General features: G+C 29.0%; 2 protein-coding genes across 3 annotated transcripts; both read left to right on the forward strand.

Moving 5' to 3' along the window:
* Positions 1 to 2,972: 2,972 nt before the first annotated feature.
* Positions 2,973 to 7,008, forward strand: LOC106795104 (receptor-like cytoplasmic kinase 176). Of its 2 annotated transcripts, XM_041006902.1 has the most exons (7): positions 3,247 to 3,380; positions 3,884 to 4,113; positions 4,349 to 4,674; positions 5,091 to 5,226; positions 5,313 to 5,455; positions 5,545 to 5,668; positions 6,360 to 7,008. In XM_041006902.1, the coding sequence occupies exons 3-7, from the start codon at positions 4,423 to 4,425 to the stop codon at positions 6,731 to 6,733; spliced, it is 1,029 nt and encodes a 342-aa protein (XP_040862836.1). In that variant the 5' UTR covers positions 3,247 to 3,380; positions 3,884 to 4,113; positions 4,349 to 4,422; the 3' UTR covers positions 6,734 to 7,008. The 2 variants fall into 2 exon arrangements, with proteins under 2 accessions (XP_040862835.1, XP_040862836.1); XM_041006901.1 differs by lacking the exon at positions 3,884 to 4,113 and having other exon boundaries at positions 2,973 to 3,380.
* Positions 7,009 to 9,201: 2,193 nt separating this feature from the next.
* Positions 9,202 to 11,210, forward strand: LOC100526962 (uncharacterized). The gene is given in 5 exon segments (NM_001249616.2): positions 9,202 to 9,359; positions 9,651 to 9,716; positions 10,232 to 10,370; positions 10,516 to 10,645; positions 10,931 to 11,210. Coding segments are annotated over 5 exon segments (456 nt in total). The 5' UTR covers positions 9,202 to 9,292; the 3' UTR covers positions 10,985 to 11,210.
* Positions 11,211 to 18,694: the final 7,484 nt, after the last annotated feature.

The raw sequence follows: 18,694 nt of genomic DNA on the forward strand, positions 1-18,694 counted from the left end.
TTTTTTTTATGGCGCTTGTGGCTAGATATCAGAAAATAATGTTTCACAGCACCCTTTATGAATTGTGAGTGCTAAATTGGTAAAGTAGATCCAATGGGGAACACCAAGGGGCAGTACTATAAACTCACAAGTTTCTAAAAATCAAAACAAAACAAGAAACTCACAAGTTCTGTCATGATAGGAAGAGATAGATGGTTGGAAAATTGTGATTTGACTGGGTTTAGAGCACTGGCTAGTTTGCCAGGCAGAGTTCAAATGGTTGTCTTTAGTTTGCAACAATCCTGCTCACTGATCTTGTGATACAGTACTGTCATACCCCAGATGTGCTAGTCTTGGGACGTTTGATTCTTTCAAATGTAGAATACGTACTTTCTTTGCGAAAGAATTATATACAAAACCAGAAAAATAATGAGGGTCATGAATGAATCAAATCTAATATACTCCATAGATTACTAAAATCTAATTGAATGAATTAAAATTCGTAAAGTCATTTTTCTCTCTCTCCAATTGTAGATTTAATTTTTAAAATTCATCTGATTAAACTGAATTACAACACGCACATATTTATAAAATTATTATACCAATCATACTTATATTTGTAAAAAAATTATAAAAGTATTATATTAATTTTTTTTATATAATTTCGTTATGTCAATCACATCATTATTGTGTGTATTAGTTTCATTTCCTCATTTACTTTTTTAAAAGCTAATTATTTTTTATTAATATGTAAAATTTTGATGTAATAATTGTTACTCATCTCTATAAATATGACTATGTATTTTTAATTTATTTAATGTTAATTAGATGTTCGAAAAAAATTATCTAACACAAAGAGCTTTAAATTGATGTTTAATATTATATTTAAATTGAACCGTGAACATTTCTGTTAAATGCATTCTTGAGAGAGAGAAAAATAGTAATAGTTGTTCATTTTTTAATTTTTTTTATAAAATTGATAAAAAAAATAAGCTATTATTTAGAAAAATATACTGAATCAAATATATACTTACTAGTATTCTATCGTTAAACGAATAACTTTTTTCTGATTTTAATTAAATTTTTAATCCTCAAGTTTATAAATTATTACTACAAAAGAGAGAGAGAGAGAGATCCTTCAATGCCTCTTTCAACAATATGTTTTCCACAATGATCATCCTTATCGCTTTTCTGGTCACGAGAAAACCAACTTTGAGCCAGTATGCATGAATCGCAACAAATAGACTAATTCATGATTATAAATAGAAAAATATGGGTAATTAAGGAGAAAAAAAATCATCTTATATCAATAAAACGTTGACCCAGATGATTTGCGACCTATTCAATAGAAAAAAAAAAATGGTTTTCGACCTCAGAATGAGGACCTAGAGTGATAAGCCAAGTTCCCTTTCGTTATGGGTCATTAATAATGGTTGCCCCCCAAACAATTGATGCATTATTATAAATTCTTTCTTTCCTCTCCCAATCTCCATCTCATGCTCTAAATTATGATAACGTGCCCAGCAGCCGCAGCCAATGTAATAGTATAATGCAAAGAGAAAAATTATTCTGATAATATTTTTTATATTTTTTTATTATAATAATTTTAAATTTCATAAAATATCCTTTTATCAATCCTCTTACGTACTCTATATGATTTTTTTTAGGGGACTTACTCTATATGATAAATATTGAATATTTTTATATTTTTAAAATATTAAATGAATTCTTTTTATCTCTAACATTTTCTTATATAAAGTGAATTTCTAGAAATATTTGTATTAAGATATAAAGTTACTCTATTATAAAGGACGTGGAAAGTATGCCAATGTCATAATAACATTGCTCCCGGCTGAAGGGGACATATTAATGTCTTGGTTTGACTTCAAACTTCAAACCCATTAAAGAAAATAAAGAAAAAGATAAGCTTGGCTAGGTACATATATTAATTATTTTAATTAAAAACACAATGTCGTCCAAAAGTTATCTTTCTGTCCCCTGGATATTTTAGTGTAAAATAGTCTAGTCGAGGCATTTTGGCGTAACTTGCATTCTTTTAACAAGTATATAATTAAAAAAACACAAACAAACGTGCGTTAAGATTTCTTGTATTGAATTTTGAAATGTAATGCCGAATCTAATGGTCTAAGCGTGTATAGTTATGATGGTCTATGTATTTAGTTTAAATTAGTTTGTATCATATTTCAAGGTTTTTAACTAAAAAATTATTGAAATTAGTTTGTATTTTATATTGACACTAAATCTAATGTAACAAAGATGACAGTATAATAATCTACAGTCAGATGATAGTATAAAAATGTATATTATCAATACATTTTAATTAAATTTATTAAAAACTCACTTTAACTGGTTAGAGAATACACTGTAAAAACGTGTCCAAACAATAATGAAGCGAACGTGTCATTCGGAAAAAAAATTAGAGATTAATAATTTATCCACAAACAAGACATGATTTTTGAGAGAAAGTAGTAACTTTGGAAAAATATTGAAAAAATTTCTCATTGCACAAGCATAGAGAGAAACAGAAGATTAAAAAACTTATAATTATACTTTAATTTTTTATTATTTTCAAAATTAAATTTATTTCCCATATTTTTCACAAATTTAATTCTTATTATTTTAATTGTACAATTTTATTCTGTCAATTCAACTGAAACATTAACATTGGAAAAAAGAAAATCCAATTATGCTTAATAGAAAGTAGTAATTAGTAAGGCTCAAAAGAAGTCAAAGCAAAACTACCCATGCATAAATCAATTGGAGAAGGACTGTTGTAACCTTTTTTTTTTTATGAGTCTTGGATATATAATTTTTTTAAAATTATTAAAAAATATTAAAAATATATAACTCAATTGTATATGTTTTTCATTCCTATAAATTCAGATGAAAAAAGATTAAAAAGGAAAAAAAGCTAAGTCAATGCAAGGCAATAAGTAATTAAATATGTATGTGAGGGCTTCTCTTTCCTCCAAGTTGTTCTCAAACCAAACTAAGGTGGCGGCCAGGACAACACGGTTCTGATTTGTTCTTCTGGATGGTCTAATAAAGTGCAATGAAAGAAATTTCCAAGAAAACAACTCCATAACATACCATAACATCATTCACACCATAACTTTCCAACACAACTCAATAGTGCCTTTGAATTTTGCAGATAACATAAGTCCTCGCCTGACAACTACTTTTCACGTGGAAACTTTCTTTGTTGTTTTCACGCTTCCACACACACATACTTGCTTTCTTTCTTCTCTCTTCCAAATTGAAAACTTCCAACTTGTAGCACAGCTAGTTACACTTTTTTCTTCTCTGGCTTAGCTCTGTGTTCATGGGTTGCTTCTTTAGTGTACCTTCAAAGATCAAAGCTGAGAGTCCTCCACGTAATGGTATCATTCTTTTTTCTATTCTTCCCTTCATCCTTTTTCAACTTGATCGATCAGCTTGTTTCTGAACTCTCTTTGCTTATATTGCACTTTTGAATGCTCCACCTTTGTGTGCTTTTGTGAATAAAATTGTGTTGCTTGTATTGTATGTGTTTAATGTTTGACTCACAAACACCACAGAAGACTTGCTTCAGATGAATAATATATGATGAGTTATGCAGATCCAAAGCAAAATAGAAAGACTTTGGATCAACTAACACGAGACTGTTCTAACTTAATAAGTAGTCTGTCTTCAATTCGAGTTTTTGTTCTCTATAATAATCCTATAGCAGAACTGTGAAGATATATGTGGTTATTATCCCAAAAAGAAGTAAAAATAGAAACACCCTGATATCAAATGCCACCGTTTATTGGTTTGATTGAGAAACTTGGTCTAAAAATTTATTAAACTAATGTCTCCCATTATCCATAAATACCTTTCAATTGAGTCTTTCTTTCACCTGCAGTGTCTCAACCGTGAACTTGGAAGTTGGATCCCCTGCACATTTAAAGGAGCTAAGGATTTGGAAATTATTAAATTTAGTTTAAAAGGATAAGTTTATCATGCAATAAGATAAAATTAACAAATGTAATTTACGCAGTTCACTAGAGAACTCAGCGAACGTGGTCTCTCCAACCGTTGGTTCTAGAAGTGAAAAGTAGAGAAGAAAGTTGTGAGAGAAATTTCAATAATATGGTAGAGATTATTCCTTTTTTTTAAGTAAGAAAAAAGTTCTTGTAATGTAAGATTTTAAGTTTTCTACACAACCATAAAAAAATGATAAGTGCAAAAAGAGAAGTGTATGAATTAAATTGCAGCAATAACATTATTGAGATGATTGGTAGAAAAATTGTTTCCCTTTCTGAGTTTGTCTATAGAGTGCTTATGTATGGCCTGAAGTGAATCCATGTTTCTGTTTTGATATGGGCAGGTTTGAATTCAAAGGATGGTAGCAAAGAAGAGAATGATTTGAGCGGTTTAAGCAGCAAGGTGTCCTCTTCAGCTATGCTTCTAACACCTCAGAGTGAGGATGAGATATTGCAGGCCAGCAATTTGAAGAACTTCACATTCAATGAGCTAAGAACTGCTACAAGGAACTTTCGTCCGGATAGTATGGTGGGTGAAGGCGGGTTTGGTTCTGTGTTTAAGGGGTGGATTGATGAGCACACACTTGCCCCTACTAAACCAGGGACAGGAATGGTCATTGCTGTGAAGAGACTTAACCAAGAAAGCAACCAGGGACACATTGAATGGTTGGTGAGTGTCACTTTTCACTTGGCATGGTCTTTTACACTTTGGAACTTTGCTCAATGCTTGGAAGTCAAGTTAGTTTCAAGATATGTTTCTTGTGAGTGTGACCCTTGTTTTTTTTTTTGTAATGCATGTGATAAATTAAGGAGTACTAGCAACACATTCTCTAATGCAGTCCTTTTAGCACTTTTTATTATTGGTTAAAATTTATTTGAAATTACAAAATTATGAGCAGAACTCATTAAATGAGAAGTGAGACATCCAAATTTTATGATTTCCAATCAATTTCAACCAACAATAACAAGTATGTTTAAAAGAACGTGTTAGAGAATGTGTTGTTAGCATTTCTTCTAGCAAAACAAATGGTGGTAGCTTAGATATTTATTGTGAATGTTGTGATTGATTAACTTCGTACCGTGTAGACAGAAATCAACTACCTGGGGCAGCTCAGTCATCCTAATCTTGTGAAACTAATTGGTTACTCCTTAGAGGATGATCACCGGATTTTGGTGTATGAATTTGTGGCCAAGGGTAGTTTGGATAATCACTTGTTCAGGAGTAAGTTTCTTTGTGGGTTGACTTTGTTTATTTTTTAGTACCTTAAGCACTTCAAGATCTCTTATCAACCTATGTTTCTGGATCAGGGGGTTCTTACTTTCAACCACTCTCTTGGAACATCCGTATGAAGGTTGCTCTAGATGCTGCTAAGGGTCTTGCATTTCTTCACAGTGATGAAGTAGATGTAATATATAGAGACTTCAAAACTTCTAATATCTTACTGGATTCTGTAAGTGAATCACATTGATCATACAAGCTTAAGAGATTAGATAGTATCAGTTAGATAGGCTTTCTAAAATTTCTTTTTGTCAATGACAGAATTATAATGCAAAACTCTCGGATTTTGGGTTGGCAAAAAATGGACCAGAAGGTGATAAGAGCCATGTCTCTACAAGGGTAATGGGCACCTATGGCTATGCAGCTCCTGAGTATATAGCCACAGGTATTTCAATTCTTCTTCAAGCCAGTATCACATTTCATCCTATGATCATACCTTGCATTAGTGGATATTCATTTAAACCTCGAGGTTTAATGCAGAAACCTGAATAGTGTGTATCCAAAATCTTGATTGCACTGGCAGTTCCAATATGTTGAATTGAGACTACTAGGAAAAATTAAGTTGTTCTCCATCTGTTCAGCTTATCATTTAGTTCTTTCCACCTATTAAAAATTGCAGTTTTCATAACTGCATTCCGATTTCACATGCTCTCCATAATTCAACTCAAATCCAGAAAGTTACTTCAAATTTCAAAACCTTAGCTTGACCAGAACCTTCCATTTTAAGTAAATGAGTTACACTTCCCTTTCCCATCTTTGCTGTTCTGTTACTCCTCAGACCTCTCCATGGTAAGGTCTCTAAATCAGCAATCACTAAAGAAGCCAACAGCAACAGAACCAAAAAAGAAGAACCCACAATTGCACTCCCGACTTTTTTTCCCATTGTCTCTGATACTCTCTTAAAATTTGAGTTTAGGCCTAATTTAATCACAGATGACAGCTTATTAAATGAGTATCATAAAATGAGAGTTGTCGAGCACTTATATATACTATTTTTGTCATATCAGTAATCGATATGAGATCTCCAACAATTGCACTCCTAACCTTTTTCCCATTGTCTTTTTTTTTTGTTGAAGGTCACCTAACCAAAAAGAGTGACATATACAGTTTTGGAGTTGTTCTTCTGGAACTCATGTCAGCGAAACGTGCACTGGACAACAACAGGCCAAGCGGGGAGCACAGTTTAGTTGAATGGGCCAAACCACTCCTCACCAACAAACACAAGATCTCCCAAGTTATGGATGCTCGCATAGAAGGCCAATACTCAAAGCGCGAAGCAAAGAGAATAGCTCACCTTGCAATTCAATGCCTATCTACAGAACAAAAACTTAGACCAAACATATATGAGGTGGTGAGATCATTGGAAAATCTTCACGATTCCAAAGACACAAGCTCAAGCAGCAGCGGTACTCCTAATCCAAGTTTATCTCCTTCTCCTCTTCATACATAGGAGAAGAGGAAATACATTGGACGTAATATTACACATATTTTGCATTGTTTTGAAGTAATATAGAGATGCCACTTTGTATAGCATGAAATGAAAAGCATGCCTGGTTGTTGTACAGATTTTGGTTCCTTAATACTACTATACTAGTAAAGAAAATTTATTTCTTCCATCCTCACATTTCTTTCAACTATCATTCTAAGAGCCTATGTGGCAAAATTTGAATGAGAATTGCATCAAGAAACTTAATACTAGGACATTAATATTGATCTGTTTTTTTTAATGACAAATCTTGCACATATTTAGCTTGCATATTCTGGCATCTCACTAAGTATATGCTGGAGCTCATATACTTTTGTTATGGACACTCCAGCAATATGAGTTTCTCTAACTTGTGTATTCTTCTAGGAGAAACAGAAGATAAACAACAATCAAATGAATCAATCGCGGACACGTGTTAGATTTGGTTCTTGACAACTAAGTAACTAACCAACAATGTTCATAAGCTATTTTATTAAAAGATTAATAACAATTTTTTCCCCTATACCATCATCAATGTATAATTTTAATTTTTCAATATTTTTTAATTAAATTTAGGCCTTCAGCTTTTATTATTATAATCAATTTTGTGAGACTCGAACTCCCTGTGAGGCTTCTTTCAATATTTTGAGAAGGCAAAGGAATGTTAAGGTGATACGTGTTCTTCATGGCTAACATTGGTGTCAAAGGCTAAGATGGACCCCCATGCAATTTGGATCCATCTGTCAGCTGTCTTTGTTAATTTGCTGAGATTGCAAGAACTTAGTTTAGTCGTTCGATCCTTTCTCTGTTTTTGTTATTTTCCAACTTCTGATTCAAATAATCAAATTATCTTCCAACCAAAATCAATTTTAAATCCTAATCATTTGAACATAAAACAAGATTTTAAAGGTGTTAATAGAAGATAATCAACAAGACTTGAGTGTAAAATAGAAAATAGGATGGCTATGTTTGTGTTTAGCATAATTTTATATGAGTCTTTTTATACTCTACCAACAAAGAAAATGAATATATGCTAGTTAGTATGATAATATCATTGCACACTTTTAAATACCATTGTGAGGTAAATATATAAATATTTTGAGAGTAAAAAGAAAATAAAATATAAGAAGTCAGTGTCTCAAAAAATGCTGCTTACAACAAGCTAGTAAAAAAAAATCTACCAACAAATAATACTAATAGGATCAAACAAAATTTTCAGTTACTAAAAAAAAGTTAATAACCAGCTAATTAAATTGAGGAATATAATTTATTTCGTACATTGTAGATATACAAGTACTAATAAATTCAAGAGTTAAAAGAATTTATTTTTTCTTCCACACGATGCGAAATATGTTTTAGTTTCACACCTTAATCTCCGTCATCTTTCTATTGTGCGCGTGGTTTCGTAGGTTTGCAAGTTGTGCTCTAGAATGCTCCCCATAATGCACTACCTATTGATAGAAATTGTCGCTTGGACTTGGTATTGTTTGAAAAATTAAGAACTGTTTGATTTGATTTTTTTTTCTTTTTGTAAATAATTATAAAAGTGTTACCTATTTTGAAATATTTGTGTAAGAAATGGTGATTTTTTTAATTTCATTAAATCTTATATAAAATTTTAAAATAAGAAGTGAAGTAAAAATAAAGTGATACAATTCATTATTTATAAAAACGTTTTTCTTTTTTTAAGTTTTGCTTGCCCCGACGTACGCTCGTGCACGTGAATGGTTTCATTTTCAACAAAATTCTGCAACGATCCACGAGCATCATCATGAGTGCCAATGCCTTCAAAATTTGACTCTTGGTTCTCAAATTTCCAAATTCATGAATCTAGAAAACCACCCTTAAAGTTGGTAACAACGTGGGGAAAATGATAAACACGATTATAATAACATCACCTTATTATTCATTCATGTTGCAACTTGAGTCGTGAAACCATTTTAATTTAACTCCACGAGAGTTCGTCCAAACTGACATGCATGTCCCTTTTGAATGACCTTTATACATTTATTGGACTGCTGAATTGAATAATAAGATTCCGAGTAGGTGACCTTCGAATTTAGATATTGTTGAAAAAAGAAGCTATGGTTAAAGTTGAGCCACCACTAGATAGGATATAAATATTCATAATTAAATTACACTTTACTAGGTCCTAGCAAGAACATAACTTCATATAATAAGATAAACATTTATCACGTGATGTGAGTAAAAGACTAATGACAATTATCTATTATTATCCAAGGTAGCATCCCTAGATGAAGGCTTACCGAGACATATATTATTATACTATATCATCTACGAGTGCCAATCGACAATTGTTTATTGTGGTTTAGGAAATGGATAGACTTAAGATGAAGGTGGGTGGTTGTGTGGTTGACCACCCCCGTGAATGCCAAAGTATGCCACTAATTATGAATCCTCTACATAAAGCAAGTACCACCCATTCCAACGTCGAAGGAAAAAACTTATTAGACATTAAATTGTAAGAATTTTGCTGACTTGTAAGCTTCAGAGACGAAGACACACGGTTAGAGTGAGAAAGAGATGGCAATTGGGTTCATGGAGGTGCAGCTTGTGAAAGCAAAGGAGTTGTGTGACACTGATTTCTTTGGTATATATTGCCTCATTTTGTTTTCAAATGTGTTTTTAATTTCTTTCTACATGATGTTCTTGAAACTAACATATATATATATGTTGATTCCATGAACCCTTTAACCAAACCAAAAAAATATTATGAAACACCAATATATGTACTATGGACCGGGTTCTCCTTTGATTTGCATTCTTCTTCTTCTTTGTTCTTTTTAGCATGTTCATGTTCAAGTTATTCTGTCTTAACCTAACTCATACTTTAACAATTCTAACAATATCATTATTATTTGTCTTTCTCTTCTGTTAATAGGTAGTATGGACCCGTATGTTGTGATACAATACAACGGCCAAGAGCAAAGGAGTAGTGTTGCTAAGGGTTAGTTCTATATCCTATCGTATATCATAGTTGAGTTGAAATTCAAATCACTCGATAAATTAGTGTGGTATAGTCTCTTCTTTTTGCTTTGAATTACAAGAAAACTAAACATATTCAGTTGTTTTAAATAACTATAGAGCTTTATATGAGGAATACAGGGGGAAAATGATGTAATGGAAATAAAGAGAAAAATGAGAGAGAAGTTAAATAGAAAATAAAATTAATATATTGTGAGTACTTTTCTTATAATATATATGAGGAATTCCTTAAACTTCATTTTAATTGTGTTAAATAGACTTATGAAAATAGACTTGATCGATGGCTATTGATGAAGACAAAATATGTATTTTGAAAAGAGTCAGTATATAGGGTATAATAATTTGACCTGTAAATGTAATCAATCAACTACTATTAAAATGTTATCATTTAAATCTTTTTCATGATCTCTAGAAAATAATTAAGGATACAAGAGAGAAAAATGATTTAATGGTTCTTGTGACAAATTGACAATGCAGGACAGGGCAATAATCCGGTATGGAATGAGAAATTTGTGTTCAAGGTAGAATATCCTACACTGAGTAATTCATACAAGATTATCTTAAAAATCATGGACAAGGATCTTTTATCTGCAGATGACTTTGTTGGTCAAGCCATGTAAGACTTCAATAGCTTCATTATATAGTAAATATATGCTACCAAGAGATTGGAGATAGATTCATTATTTATTTAATCAAGCAAATCTCACTCTTTTTTGTATAAATGTTCATGCTTTAAGGAAGCTATTTTTCTTTGTGTGTAGAGTCTATGTGGAAGATTTATTAGCCATAGGGGTAGAGGATGGTGCGGCTGAGCTACAACCTCTAAAGTACAGAGTAATTCGTGCAGATCAATCTTATTGTGGAGAAATTGATCTTGGTATAACTTTTAAGGTAACCTTCGAATGAACCAATGGCTTGCAAGTTCAAATGCATGTATGTTACATTTACAAGATATAAAATTTACAAGCATAATTTAGTGAAGATACCTTAAGCACATGGACAAATGACATGCTAGTTAGTTATTCTTTTTAAGGCAAATCAATACCTTAATTTTTTTTGTTACCTTTGATGAATGGCAATGGAAGTTTTGTGTCTATCTTATACTGTAGTAGTGGTAATGGAATTCATAGGTTGCCTATTTGAATAATGTTGTTAATTGTGGGAATTAATGCATAGGTGGAAGAAGAGTTCAATGGAGAAGCTAAACGAGGATCGAAGGACAGTAAATAGTATTTGCAATAGCAGTTGGCCAACATGAATATCAATTGATTTCAATGGAGATTTTGGAATCATCATCATGTAGTTAGTTTCATCTTTTTAGTTGTATATGATCCTTTTGGAAAGTAGGATCAATGCATAGATAAATTTACTAAATTTTATGCCATCAAATTAGTAATAGTATGCATTATTAATCTTCTAATTTATCTTCACCATAATTAATCTCATTGATGATTCAATCTTGTACTTCCTTAACATCTATATACTATATGGGTTTGAACTTTTGTGAGCCATTTGATTGAGATTTTATCTCCATAATAACTATTAGTCTCAAGTTTAGTTGGAACTATTACAACTATTGATCAAAATTTATATTTCATAATAGTCGTTGATTTGAATCTATATGATCTAACATTAATGTATTGTTAAGGATTTTTCATATAGTCGAGTGAAATCACAATTTTCAAAATAATATTAGGACTTGCGTTCAAGTCGTCTCCCAAAGGATTAGTGTTTATTCAAGCAATTCTAATCGAAAGACTAAGGTTTTGTAAAAGTGTTTTCTCAATGGTTTGTGTTTGAATAATAAAGAACAATGAATAGTAAAACTAATTAATTAAAGAACTAATGTAAGAACAATAGTAATGTAAAAGAGAATAGTACTAAAACGATTCTAGTATTGTGAGAATTGAGAGGTTTGAACAACCAGGATTAAACTTGGTTTCCCCCTCTTTCAATATAATAAACGTAATTAATCTAATTATTCATGCAATTTATCCCCAATCCACAAATATATTCTAACCCTGATGTCTTTGGCGGAATAGTCTAAATTATTTAGATTTATTCTCAATGTCTTGGCAAATTAATCTAAATAATCAACATTAACGTTTAAGAATTAAAGGAGCTTAATTGGTATTGGCCTATACCTAATCGGTATTGACCCGTGTCTAGTGACAATCCCAATTAGGTATTCTTCTCGGTTCAAGAACCAAAAGAGTGTTTGTTAACTAAATTAATGGTTCATATGATCATGCAATAGGTGATCAGTCTAGAACAAACATTAAGAGTAGAAGAAGAAGAATAAAAACATGAACAATTATATTAAAAGGAGTATTACATGAAATTAAGTTCAATCGTTTCCAACCCCAACAAATGAGGAGATTAGTTGTTCATAGCTTGATTACAATGGCTAATAGCAATCACACAATGTGTAATCAAATCAAGCTTAGAGCCCTAAGAATGATACTCTCTCACACAAAATTGTTGTTTTGTGCCAAGATAATTTTTCATTCACGCACTAGGTTTTCATAAACTGCAATGGGCTAAGACCTGACCCAACTTTCTCGCTTAAGCGAGGCCTTCTAAATTGGGATAATTTAGCTATTGTATCTGCTCGCTTAAGCGTCCAAAATGTTGTGCTTAAGCAAGGTCTTATGAATTGGAATAACTCAGCTACTATATCTCCTCACTTAAGCACACAAAATGTTGCACTTAAGTGAGGTCTTCGTGTCCTTCCATTGGCCTTAATTGTCTCACTTAAGCATCTTGAGGCTTAGGCTTAAGCGAGGACCTCTTGTGGTTTCAAGTGTATTTACTGACTTAGCTTGTTTAAGCGCATAACATGTCACGCTTAAGCGAACTTGGCTCCATTAACAACTTCTAAGTCCTCTCGCTTAAGCGTCCAGGAAGGCTCGCTTGAGCAAGGCATGTCAATGGCTCCTCTAATTCAATCTGTCTTGGCTCACTTAAGTGCACAACAAGCTGCACTTAAGCAAACAGATCTTCACTTGTAGTTTTTTTACTTAATTCCTGCAAAAACTCTACAAAACATTAAGAAATCCTAACAATTTATAAACCTAAGGTATCTAAGTGTAATTTGCTACATTTGAGTCAAAACATGGTTCAATGTATCAAAAATGTCAAATAATCGCCTCAAACTATATGTAAAACTAAAGCATCTTTGGTGATTATCATCTATAAAATCAAAAAATTATTTTACAGAAATTATATATTTATTAAATAGAAAAAATAATTATCTTTTTATATATTTTTTTAAAAAAATGTCCATAAATATAATCATACAATCATAATTATTTTCAAAATTATATTTTTAACTTAAAAATTATTGTACATATATATCAATAACATTAAAAATTATATTTTTAAAACATTTTTTTTACTTTTTCTATCTTATGATTAATTATTAAAATAATGAAACCCAAAGGATTAATGTACCGGTGTAAAACTATCTTGCATTCAGATGAGTGAGAACGATCAATTTAATGGAAGAATTCATATTCGATTCCCACTGTGTGTGAGATTTTTTTGAGTCAACAACAGCCACCAACTGCAAGTAGGATTAGTCTCTAATCCAGTGGGTGGGAAATACTTATGATCTCTAACACATGAACAAAAAAAATTAAAATAATGATTATTTTTAAAATGTAGTGTAAAATTTCATTAATTGATTGAATAAAATTGCTATTATGATTAAATTAATGATATTAAACCATTTATTTTATAATTTATGTGCAAATTTAAATTATTTTTAAAATAAATAATTCAATCTAATAAAAGTAAACAAAACAATTATTGTTGTTACAATTAATGTGTTGTAAATGTATGTAATTCTTCATTTATTCTTCAACATACCAAACAATTGATCAAAGAAAATAATAATAAAATAATTTAGTGTTGTATTAGAAATTAAGATACATGTAAAATTTGAGTAATAATTTTTTTTTAAAGAAACACTCTAAGAAATTTCATTCATAATGATAGGAGTGATACAATGAGGAATTTGCTAGAAAACCCTAGCTAACTTGGGAGCGACATGATTTGCTTTCTGTCAAACAAAACTCACCATAATAAAGTTTGGAAAACTATAAAGAAGATGTTTACATTTATTAATGAGAACTGAAAATGAGAGCAACCCATTTGAGGAATGGTTTATTTGGTCCAGCACAGCTTTAGCGTCCACCATTTCAATGTCTACATTCTGCTCCTTTAGCCATGAAAGCGCATGCAATAGTCCCTATGCTTATGCTTTGTGCGGGTCTGGAACAACATGCATGAAGCCAAGATGTTCAAGCCACCAAGGTAATGGTCCCATTCATTTCTTACGCACAATCTTTGGGTAATAATATTAATAATTAATAACATAATATAATATAAAATTATTAAATGATTTTATATATATGAATATTTGATTTGAACTGTATTTTGAATTGTAACAAAATGAAAACATTTGTTGCAGTATGTTTCTAATAATAAAGATGTTACAATTATGAACATATATATTTTTGTTTTTTATTTTTTTAAAGCTAATATTTGCTTTAGGAAAATTGTTGAACACAAAAAAAAATCACATATATGTTATAAAAGTTATACCCAAATATATTTTGAAAATCACATTTAAAATATCAACAAAATTCATACGTTAATAATTTTTTGTCTTATTTTCTTTTTTATACAAAAAAAAGTTATCCATAAATACAAATATTCATTTTTAAAAAAAAAGTAGAAGTCAACAACCTTAATATTGTCATTAAAATTCTTCAAAGGCAGCATCCACACACTTACCATCATTTCAGTAATTTGGTAGTTTTCTATAGTCCATAATTTAGATAAATTTAAAATATTAAAATATAAAAAAGAAACTAAATTTGCATGATATATAAAAGAAAAATCAACAAGATAAAAATACAGCACACCATTAATATAGATATATAACTTATTCTACTGTACCAAAAATTTAAAAATAAAAGTAAAAGTGATGAAATAAGATTGAATAATCATATTAACAAACTTGAATACATAAATAAAACAATATTTCTTAATTATATTATTTTACATTAGAATATACAAAAAAATTGAATTAATTTATTTGCTAAAATAAATTTTGAAATTAATAAATAAATAAATAATTGCAAAAATATTTGAATATTAATTAAATCATTAAATTAGCTTAAATTCTATTTAATTATACATTAATAAGCCTAACTATGAATTAAATGTTATAATTTACATTAAAGAGGAAATTACACTTGCACCCTTGTGTTTTTTCTCAAATTGCACCTGATATCCCTCATTTTTTATACTACTTTTACCCCCCCTTTTATTAACCTTATGAACAGATGAAATTGTCTTAACATCTTTGTTACAGTCGCACCCCGTAAATTGAAATATGTGAACAGATGAAATTGTTGTAATATTTTTGTTAAATACTCAATAACAAATTAACCATTGACCCTGTGAATGGGCCTTTCTTAAGGTAATATCAGTTTTTCCTTTAATATTTGACTCTTACTTTATTAATGCTAACACTTGAAGAAGATGCACCTCTTGAATGAAACATTATATCAAACACCTAGTCATAAAAAATAAATATTTCAAATAAAGGAGTTAAAAACATATATGCAGGAGCAAAACACTAAAATTTGAAGCAAATGATCATATTCAATCAATAGGCATTGCTGAGAATACGTCAAACAAAAACGCAGCAACCAAACGACACAACACGCATGCACACTAAAAAAATTGAACTAAAAAGAAGAAAGGGAAGGAAGGGTGTTAACACATGCGTACCAAAAATAAATATTTCAAAGAAAAGAGTTAAAAACACAAATGCGGGAGCCAATTAAACACTAAAATTTGAAGCAAATGACCAAATTCAATCAATATGCATTATTGGGAATACGCCAAACAAAAACGCAGCAACCAAACGACCTAACACGCATGCGCACCAAAAAAATTGAACTAAAAAGAAGAAGAAGAAGAAAAGGTGTTAACACATACATACCAACAAGGTGAGTTCATGTGCAACAAAAAATTGGGTTCATGACCAATTAGAGAAAAAAGAAAAAGAAGAAAGAGTGTTAAAATATTTTCATGTTGAAATTTGTGTCATGTTTTTTATGGAGTTAAGAGAAAGAAGATGAAAATATTTTAAACATAAATTTTCATTAAAAGTCATATGACCGTGTATATTTTTCTGTTAAATTATTAAACAGTGTTCAGGAGGGAGAGGATCTAGGTGTGATGTGAGCTAAATAATTAATGAGTTTTTTTTTGTAGGGTGCAAAAATGAAGGGGTATCGAATGTAATTTGAAGAAGAAAAAAACACGGTATGAGTATAATTTAGTATAATTAAATGATACAAATAAGAAGAGGCGTTTTGTAAAAACAAACCCAAGTATAAATCCTAATATTGATACAATTAATATTGATGTTACATTGATTAATTTTCTCATATGCTTAATAGTATTATTTAATAATTAATTTATGTGATGAAATTTTTACAACAGTAACTAACTATATATTTTATTTTTAATTATTAGAATAAAAAATTCAAATGATTAAATAAATATATCAAATTTAATTATACTTTCTTAAACATGTAATAAACATGATCAACACCATATAATGATAATACTCAAATTAAATTAAAATTTTGAAAGTAAAGAGTTATTCTCTTATTGCTTTTATATTTTTAGGTTTCAATATATATCAACTTAATGAAAATATAAAAAATTTAATTATATTGCTTAAAAAAATTTAACATATTCCTCACACACTTTATTATAATAAATTTTATTTAAAATAATAAATTTTATTTAAATTATTTCAATACATGATGAAATAATATTTCTTAATCATATTTTATAAACATACTTAAATACGTAAATAAATAACATTTCCTATTCATATATTTTAACATTAAACTATACAATTTTTTTAATTATTTTAATTGCTAAAATAAATTTTGAAATTAAAAAATAAATTAATGGTTATAAAAATATTTGCATAAGAATTAAATGATTAAATTATCTTAAATATTATTTAATTATACGTTAACAAACCTTAACTATAAATTGAATGTTACAATATAAATTAAATGATATAAATAAGAAACAAATGTTTTGTAAAAATAAACCTATTAAAAAATCTACCATTAATACATTTAATATTAGTGTTTTGTTAATCATTTTTGTCTTATGATTAATACCATTAATTAGTGAAATATAATTTGCAAATAAAATCTAACCTATCCCATACTGAATTAATTTATTTTTTAAAATAAATTTTGGATTTAATAAATAAATTAACTATTATGAAAATATTTAAATGTGAATTAAATGATCAAATTTTCTTAAATATCATTTAATCATACGTTAATAATCCTTAACAATAAATTATATGCTACAATTTAAATTAAATGATTCAAGTAAGAAGCAAGTGTTTAGTAAAAATTCTATTATTAATACAATTAATATTGATGTTTTATTGATCAATTTTCTACTAAGATTAATATCATTAATTAATAATAAATTTATACAATGGAATTTTTACAACACTCTCTAGTTATTTATTTTATTGTTCATAATTAGAATTTTTTAAATGAATAAACAGATATATCAAATTTATTATCATAAGAAATTTCATCAAATTTCATAAAATTTCACGTCTATTTAAAAATAAAAACAAATTATATAAATATATCAAAATTATTGAATCCTATTATTTTTAAAAACATCATCCAAATGCACAACATAACATCCACAACTATGCATTCAAAGGCACACACTAAACTATACAAACAACTTAACAATATATTCAAGCATGATCATCCAAATTAACATTCAATATGATTGTTTTGCAACATACAATTATATATAAACTATATATAGTTAAGATATGATTTTTGTGGAATAAATAAACAAATTATAGATTCAAATGCATGTCTCTTTTCGTATATTAAAAAATCTATATCTATCTATACTATTATAATTCATAATTAATTGGATTATTCAATATACAAATTTAATAAGTATTTTATCAATTATTTCAACTATATATCAATTAAGTAAATTAACACATATTTTGAAATTACTAATATTATTATTTGTGTATTTTACTCATAAATTTTAAACTCATTTGTTTTATAGTCTTTGTATTAATCCTTTAATATAAATCTTAAATTAGGTTTAAAAAAAATAGGTAACATTTTAAACTTAACAGTATTAAAAATTAATGATTTCCTTTGGAGTATCTAAAAACAAAAAGAAGAAAAGGGTTGATTAAACGAAAGCTTTTACAGGAAAAATAAAATAAAGAATAAAAGATTTTGGAACAATTGTTCATCAAAATTGCAAGCACAAAGGTAAAAAGAAAATAAGATTTTTGTTTAAGAAGTTACAATTTAAATTTATATTGATAAAAAAAAGAAGGATATGCATACATCTTTTAGTACTCACTATTATCAAATCTTGAACTCTCCCAATTTAATTGATTTCACATGGAAAGAAAAACTCAAAACAGAGAAGAATAAAAAAAACCCTCGTGGTTATCCTAGTTATGGTTTTTGCGGTTAAACTGTTACAAACCTTTACGTGACGGATGCTTTTGCAATGTGATAAGACTATATTGTGGGTTTGTGCTCAAATTTCTTTTAAAGAAAAAATAAATAGTCACAAAATAATAGGACAGAATTAAAAAAGGAAAGAAGAAAAATTTAGAACATAAAAAGTGGTTTCTCACCCTTTTGTTCTACTTCTATATTAATTTTTTGTTCTCTTATCCTATGTAAATTATGTTTCAAAAAATTTTTTTACAAAAAACTTCAACATAAAAATGTGGAGTCAATGGGATATAAAAAAAATTCAATTAAAATTTGTTACTCTTTGCCAAGTGCCATGCCTATTTTTACACTTAGACAAAAC

This window comes from Glycine max, chromosome 11 (assembly GCF_000004515.6).
Source record: "Glycine max cultivar Williams 82 chromosome 11, Glycine_max_v4.0, whole genome shotgun sequence".
Taxonomy (NCBI): Eukaryota; Viridiplantae; Streptophyta; class Magnoliopsida; order Fabales; family Fabaceae; genus Glycine; species Glycine max.